Source organism: Crassostrea angulata, chromosome 1 (genome assembly GCF_025612915.1).
Source record: "Crassostrea angulata isolate pt1a10 chromosome 1, ASM2561291v2, whole genome shotgun sequence".
In the NCBI taxonomy this organism is placed as follows: Eukaryota; Metazoa; Mollusca; class Bivalvia; order Ostreida; family Ostreidae; genus Magallana; species Magallana angulata.
The window spans coordinates 53,444,100-53,452,063 of NC_069111.1; the positions used below are offsets into that span (position 1 = coordinate 53,444,100).

The 7,964-nt window shown below is 33.1% G+C and overlaps 2 protein-coding genes across 2 annotated transcripts; one reads left to right on the plus strand and one right to left on the minus strand.

Annotated features, from left to right (window-relative positions):
- The first annotated feature begins 1,212 nt into the window (after positions 1–1,212).
- Positions 1,213–3,361, plus strand: LOC128163048 (uncharacterized). Its single transcript, XM_052826508.1, has 5 exons — positions 1,213–1,560; positions 2,036–2,199; positions 2,638–2,801; positions 2,885–3,098; positions 3,187–3,361. Exons 1-5 carry the CDS (start codon positions 1,503–1,505, stop codon positions 3,316–3,318), a joined length of 732 nt encoding a protein of 243 aa, XP_052682468.1. The 5' UTR covers positions 1,213–1,502; the 3' UTR covers positions 3,319–3,361.
- Positions 3,362–3,408: 47 nt separating this feature from the next.
- Positions 3,409–7,750, minus strand: LOC128188245 (uncharacterized). Its single transcript, XM_052859189.1, has 4 exons — positions 7,038–7,750; positions 6,217–6,276; positions 5,113–5,232; positions 3,409–4,300 (listed from the first exon to the last, which is right to left on the minus strand). The coding sequence occupies exons 1-4, from the start codon at positions 7,045–7,047 to the stop codon at positions 3,855–3,857; spliced, it is 636 nt and encodes a 211-aa protein (XP_052715149.1). The 5' UTR covers positions 7,048–7,750; the 3' UTR covers positions 3,409–3,854.
- Between the last annotated feature and the right edge of the window lie 214 nt (positions 7,751–7,964).

Consider the following 7,964-nt stretch of genomic DNA (forward strand, 5'->3'; position numbering starts at 1 on the left):
TCCAATGTACTTAGCATTACGATCAAAGCTTATAAAAAAGTATTACTGGTGTAAACCATCCATGTACAAATTAATACAATTGTGTAATTTAGGAAAATTCATTTACAAAGCCCTCACACTCAGAATGGTTTGACTATATCAAGTGTCATTTGCGGATTTCAATTGTTATTACTAATAATATATATATATATATATATATATATATATATATATATATATATATATATATATATATATATATATATATATATATATATATAAAAACAAAAGGTACCGCTATGGGGACTAAAGTTGCGCCCACATATGCTACGTTAGTAATGGGGTATTTAGAGAATACACTTTTTGAAAGAACATCAGAAGTGTTTGATGCCGAACTTAGTACCTATATAGGATCCAATTGGAAACGCTATCTTGACGACTGTTTTATTTTCTGGTCTAAAGGGGAAGACGACTTAGAGAAATTTCATTCTTTACTAAATACTTTAAATGAATCAATACAATTTACGATGGAGAAGAGTGACAAGGAACTTCCGTTTTTAGATCTCCGCATTCTGAAATGGGATGAGAACTCCTCAGGAGCGTATGCAGGCACTGTTGCGCTAAAATAATCCGCAATACGCTGCCGTCTCTTTTTTCCTCTCAGCAAATGATGGACAACTTCCATCATAACGTCATCGTCATAATCATTGGCCTCATCGTCCTCAAATACGTTCAATAAAAACGTTCTGCATATGCGCGAATTACGTTTCAAGCTATAATCGTCCATTTTGGAATTATTGTGACGTTGCCAACCGTTCCATTAACGTCACCGTTTCCAGATGACGTCGCCGGCGAGGCAACGTTAATGGAAAGAGTCACAGAGCAAAAAGGCGCTAAAAAAATAATAATCGCAAATATTACAAATGATTGCGAAGAGAGACTTTTGAAGAAGTCTGTAGACAGGTATTGTTTCAATAATGATCATTTCATATGTATTTCTACTGCATCGCTATTGCAGCGGTTTGTGGGTGGATTATGTACATATTCGATGGATCGACATTATGACACATTTTACGGTACCCATAAATCAATGAAATCGTTAATGAACTTTAACGATTATGATATATAAAACACAGTATTGAATATATATTTTTAAAAACCTTATAATTTACTTTCAATAAATTTAATGAATATACAGTATATGATAAAAAAAAAACATGCGCATGATAACGCTGCGCTTTAAAAATAATTTTTTAAAATCTTCTACTTCTAATATAAGGTAACAACTTATATGCACTAACATCAACTCATTAGATCGTTGTAAAACTGTACATTCTGAATATTATTTGACCAATAGATAGTGTCAACAGGCCACATTCCACAAGAGCAGATGCGTGGCAGGGAAATTATTGAACCCTCGAAACAGATAATGATCTCCATATGGATGTTGGCCAACATGGAAGGATATAGACAAATATCTGACATATTTTAACGTTACGTATTCATCCGTGTATCGTTGCTTCATGCGCACATGCAGAGCTCTTCAATGTCTGTCTGCTGAAAAAATCAAGTGGCCCACTGGTAATTTTGTTAAAATAAAAGCTTTGATTGTTACTAGTATTACCCATACGACCTATATCTGTAATTTTAAGGGGAAAAGATATTAATATTTCATGTTTTAAGGGCATCTAGAATGGTTGTTGTTTTTTCTAAAATTGGGATATTTACACACACAATTAAAAGAAAAAAACAGAAAAGAAAAATATGTTCATAAACGTCAAAATCCCTCAAGAGAATGTTTTAAATATACAACTTTTTCTACTTTTGATATTTGCATGCCTTTCAAAATTCCATGAAATAAAAGAAAAAAGGAAGAAACAGTTTGCTTAAAAATGCTTTTTTTTGCGTAAATTTTAGTTTAATAAAGGTATGTTTAGTTTGATGAAGGTGTGTGTTTGCAAAAACGAGCACCCTACGTTCGTTGTTACGCGCTTGCATCTCAATTAAGTCAATTATTTATTAAATCAATTTTACAACTGAATTTTTAATGTCACAGGAGCATGGGCAAACGAGGTCATGCAAGGCTTCGAGAAGATCAAAGGGTTCCCTAGAGTTTTAGGAGCCGTCGATGGATGCCATATTGAAATTAAAGCACCCCAGGAAAAGTACCATCCATTGTCCTACCTCAACAGGAAAAGGGACTACTCTGTTATATTACAGGTGAATATATAATTCAATTCATTAGCAAAAGCACTTCCATCAATCTAATTCATTCAAATATACATATGATCTTTTAAAATAAGGAATAAAGAATCATTCTTTAAGTATAATGAGGTGATAATTTCGGTCGGGGCGTGATCAAATCCAATAAAGTCCGAAGGGCTTTATGATAGATTTGATCACGCCCCGACCGAAATTATCACCTCATAATAATCAAAGAATGATTCCTTATTACTTATATTTATATAATTTTAAACCATCGTATAATGAAATATTTAAAACATAAATAAGCAAACCCCACTGGCGCCTCAATTTGGCTTCATTTGAAGTTACGGCTTTTATAGTACAAAATCGATACGTAGTGTTATCACAGGCAAAGACACTGGAAAATGTAAATATCACTAAATATATATATAAAAGTAAATATTACTTTTTCAGGCTGTATGTGACCATACATTGCGTTTTACGGACATTGTATCAGGATGGCCAGGTTCCGTACATGACGCCAGGGTATTTAAAAACTCGCCCCTTTACGAGGCCAGTGAAATCCTCTTCGATGGGGATTCTCACATTCTCGGAGATGCAGCATACCCCCTGCATAGGTATTTATTGAGACAGTTTATACCATCTGAAAACCATGTGCGTTTTGCAAATGTATGTACACTTAGTATATTTTCAATTTTAGGTGGATTTTAACTCCATACAAGGATAATGGAAATCTGACCGAGAGGCATAGAAAGTACAACTTCGTACATTCCAACACTCGCCAGACCATTGAGCGTGCCTTTGGTCTTCTTAAAGGAAAGTGGAGGAGGCTTAGGTTTCTGGATAACACGAAGCTAGAGGATATACCAACAGTTATAACGGCGGCCTGTACACTTCATAACATGTGCATAGAGGTGAGTTTTGTACTCGTCTGCTGTCAACTTTCAAATATGTAAACTGGGTTTATTCTCCTTAAACATTTTCAAAATTATGTTTTTACAGAACAATGAAGCTGACATGGACATCTGTGATGATGTTTATCCTGATGCTCCGGCTACCAATGAGCCTGTAAACCAGAGTGCATCCATTAAAAGAAATGCACTAGCTCAGTATTTCTGGGTTAACACCCAGTGAATTAAATTTTACAAGAGAAATAAAACAACATGTTTTTTTAAGTTTAAAACAGTCTTACTTTTTATTACAATGTTATTAAATTGAACTAAACAAGTACAAATTAATTAACAAGATTTCCATATTTCATTTACTAAAGAACATAAACTGATACCTTGATAATAATCTTGTAATTTTGAAATATCAAAATAAGACATTCAGGCTAAGGTGGTATGGGACACCATACTGTGACGAAATGTTTATCCAAATAAACAATAAAATCAAGTGTAATTTTATAAACAGTGTCTTTCTCGCAATAGAACATTAAGCGTAACGCAGTTGGTTAGAGGATATGCTTTAAAACTGTAAGTCATGAGTTCCAATCCAGCTGGGGTCTTTAAACCTTTTACCTTTCCAAAAATTATCAAGACATATTTTTTGGCAAAATATTGTAAAATTTAAAAATTCTAAACTGTTGAAAGCATTTTAATGTACTTTAATCCACATTGATATCGACTAATGTCCCATACCACCTTAAGGAAATGCAAAATAACATCTATCTATCTATCAAACAGAGAAACCAACCTCTCCATTATTTCAAGCTTTCTTTCATTCATTCTTACCTGCTCCTCTTGAAGCCTTCTCCTATCATCCCTCACCTCCGTCAACAACTCAAACAACTCATCTTTTCTCTTCCGCTTGCTCGCTTTCTTCTCTCTCTCACCCCTTGCTTTGACAATCTCACACCCCTTCTCATTATCATCTTTCTCACCACAAACAACATTCACACCCTTTCCCACACCTACAGACATTGTCTTTAGAGGGGTTATTTTTGGGTCATCCCCCATAACTTCCATCATTTCAGAATGGAATTCCATAGACCTCCGCTTTTCACCTGATTTTCTGTTGGCATCTTCAACAGCTTTATACTTTGCGGTTAGCTTGTTAAATTTGGATTGGCACTGGAACCAATCACCAGTAAAGTTGTGGATCTCCTTTAGTTTAACGAGGCCGGGTCTAATTTTTTCTGCCCTAGATTTTTGAATGAAATTTTTTACAAGAATTTCTACTGTTATAATAATTATTTTAAGATAAAAAAAATAAGACATTTACCACACCGTTTGTTTAAGGGGTCATCTCAAAATGTGTTAATTTTAATATAGGACCCTATGGGATTTAGCTTGAAATGTACCAATTTTGCACATTTTTAAAACTTCTGCCCTAGGGATTTCTTTTTCTGTTCTACATATTAAAGTTATTGCTAAAAGGCATCAAATGGTCAAATAAAAAAAACCTTTTACCTCCTGGTCTGTTCCAGGGGTCTTATCAAAGTTATTTTTGGTATTCCCAATTTCCCAGATTTGTCAGATAATGGCTATTTTTTATTTGACAGAGGCGGAAATGGTAATCTCTATAGTATTATTAAAGCATTCAGATATATTTAAGTAATAAATAAATATACAACATCACATATTAAGGGTCATTAATATGAAATACATGGTTACTGTCTTGAAATATATGAATTAAGCTATATTTAGGCGGGTTAAGAAAACGTGACAGAGGGCTAGGCTTGCTGAACCCTCTTCACGTTTTCGACCCGAGCCTCAAAAAACCTATACTTCGAGACATTTTTGTTCATTCCACAATATAATATCGATTTTACGCATCACACGAGCTATTTTCAACAAATTTCCCTGAATATCTGCAGTAAAAACTATCACGCTATGGCGTCGACCAAGCAAAAAGATGACGTCACAATACAAATGAAACGCTGCGCGAAAGCGTGCGTACTCGTTCTGTACTCGGCCTCGTTAACTGCTGATATTTCTTTCCATAGTGCCTTATGGGTCTTCTTCTTTGAAGCAAATTCTGAATCCATCTCACCTCTCAGACTTATCAAGCCTTTTGTTAGACAATTCGTCCAAGTCTGCTTTATGTCTAAAATTAGATTTTTATAGAATCTCTAAATATTAGGTAGGAATAATTAAATAACATTTGTAGTAAAGATATAGAGAGGATATTCTGTAACTCTATAAGGCCCTTATTATGTGATAAAGTCGTGTATAAAATTTTCTCCATATATTCTTCTGTTAAACATTGAGCCCCCTTTGTAAGAAGAATATTTTAAAGTCATATTACACATTGCTCACAAGCATTGCAGTAATCAAGAAGATCTTAACAACTGTATATTATATATAAACTTATAAAACATTGAAGCCCATGCTGAACCCAAGAATTGTCTAGGGACCCCCGTCTAAACAATTGAGAATCAACAATATGTCAAAGTGCTTGCATTCAAGTACATGTACTACTTATAATTCCATTATTATAACATTTGAGATTTTGAGAATATTTAAAAAAAAATTCCTATGTAAAATTCAAAATACCACCCTAAATTTAAAAAATAACTTGAATTCCCTTTAGCTAATGATGTCTTGTACCACATTTGGTTGAAAGTGGCCACACGGTTCTGTATACAAAGTCAAGTTACAAGCGAGATACAGAAGTAAATATTGATAGTTATGTAAACAAAGCTCGAGTCTTATAGATGTTTACAAAAAATGTAATGTAGAGAATTACCATTTCTTAGACAAAATGACATGTAAAAACAATTTCAACTAATTTAATATCTTCTTAAATACTATTATCAACAAAAGAAAGTTACATTTGATTGAAATTCACACTAATACAACGAATATGTTAAAATGACAATATTCGAGCTTTGTTTACAAAACAAAGAATTATGATCACTGTATCTTGCTTATAACTTGATATTTGAGTTTTAAATTTTGACATAGCATTATGAACTTCTATATTTATCAGTATGAACATTGAAACTGGAAAAACAAAATTTTAAATTTTTAAGTCAAGTCGTGTCCAAGTCCTTTTAAGCTTTTACCTCAGGTGACCTCAAAAACGTACCTGGCAAAGTTGTGGGAGGTGCATATTCTGTGAAGCCATCTTGAAATTCATTTTGTTCATCTATTAATACAAACATTTTAAGCTTTAAAAGTTTGTTGTTTTAAAAATATGTTTTGCATTTCAAACATTTATTTGCACCTCTCATATTTTTGTTACTTAGAAATTAATTTATTGTTATATGATTTAATTCTGGTTGTAACGCACTTTCTGATTGGCTAAAAAATTTATTTTATATCGTATAAAGAATGTTGCCTACGTCATAGTAAGAATAACGTCCAAAATGTATCAATACGCCTGACGTTACGTTTGAATTTTGTACAATTTTACGTCATTTTAAAGGTCAAATGACCGTTTTTATCTACAATGAAGAGTAGAAAAATTAAATCATAAGCAATGAATTTAATATTTATTAGTTTTATACTATATAAAATGGTTTGAAACAGTTTACGCTTTTTTATAAACTGCTTCGCAGTTTATAAAGCGTAAACTGCCCCAAACCATTTTATATCGTATAAAACTAATAAATATTGAATTCATTCCTTAAATCAATATATGTATATAATACATATTTTTTCTTATAGTGTGTGTGTGTGACCAGTTCTCACCAAGTACCATTTCTTGCCAGTGAATTATATTTTTGTATCTAATGAAATGTGTTGAAAAAAGACGTAACAATGCACTGGCCAGAAATGGTACTCAGTAAGAACTGGTCGCATGCCAGTATAGTCTAATGCAGTCTACAATAGGATTCAAAATAAATTTCCCTTGTAAAAACAACCCAGTCTGGGCCAATATCTAGAATAAAATTTACATAGACTTACTTTCTTCCATTGACGCAGTGGTACATGTATATGTTGAGTTACTGGTCGACTGACAAGCAGCTCCCTGGCCATATTGTGGTTCTTCTTCCCTGAAAATATCATGATAGGTTTGAACATTCTACATTCTTGGAATAAGTTGGTATCTTTAGACTTATTTAGCACCTGGTCTAGACATTCCCTGGATAATTCAAAGTATCTTAAACTACTGTACATGAACTGTAACTAGTTGATGAAGAAAATATATATCAAACATAGGCATCAGACCACCTCCCATCCCCCATGCAAATAAATTTATCTCAGATAGGCCTACAATATTTGAAGAAAAACATTCTGAATCCACATACACATGAATGGTTTATTTTTCAACTTATGTTAGCATTTTTTTAAATCAGTAGTAAAATTTGTGATTTACATATGTAGGACATATGTTTGAATAGGCTGATCAGTTATACGATAGAAAAATAATGTCACTTTACCTGTACACTGTGGTCATATTATCCTTTAGGATAAGAGGCTGTACGGGAGAGTTAGTATTGCATTTATGCTGGTTGAAATGGTTCATAGAAAAAAATAATGAGTTACATGACGGACAGTGATAAAGGTCCACGGAAGCCATCGTTAGATAAGAAACGACAGGTGATATGACGCAATGAACTGTCAAAATGACGTAAAACAGCGGGAATACTTACCAAGCGTTTCGATTTTTGAAACAAACATTCTGACCATGTGTAAACAAAATTCGGATTATATACTGTAACGTTTCTGGGTTCAGGTATTCGGCTGCTCTGCCTGAGCAATTTAAGAAATATGTAAGTAAATTATAACTTTCTCAATCATATATTTTAATCAATAATATTTACAATAACCCACTCTATTATGGAGAGCGCGCGCTTTCTATTAACCCTAACAGCTATCACAAGCTAATAT

Bases quoted from the DNA above. Each gene is read 5' to 3' on its own strand.
- LOC128163048 (XM_052826508.1), top strand. From the start codon at position 1,503: ATGCGCACATGCAGAGCTCTTCAATGTCTGTCTGCTGAAAAAATCAAG. The intron at 2,200-2,637 runs GTGAATATATAA...TTACTTTTTCAG, and splicing joins ACTACTCTGTTATATTACAG to GCTGTATGTGACCATACATT. The intron at 3,099-3,186 runs GTGAGTTTTGTA...ATGTTTTTACAG, and splicing joins TTCATAACATGTGCATAGAG to AACAATGAAGCTGACATGGA.
- LOC128188245 (XM_052859189.1), bottom strand. The intron at 5,233-6,216 runs GTACGTTTTTGA...ATCTAATTTTAG, and splicing joins ACCTCCCACAACTTTGCCAG to ACATAAAGCAGACTTGGACG. The intron at 4,301-5,112 runs CAGTTAACGAGG...GACCCGGCCTCG, and splicing joins ACTATGGAAAGAAATATCAG to TTAAACTAAAGGAGATCCAC.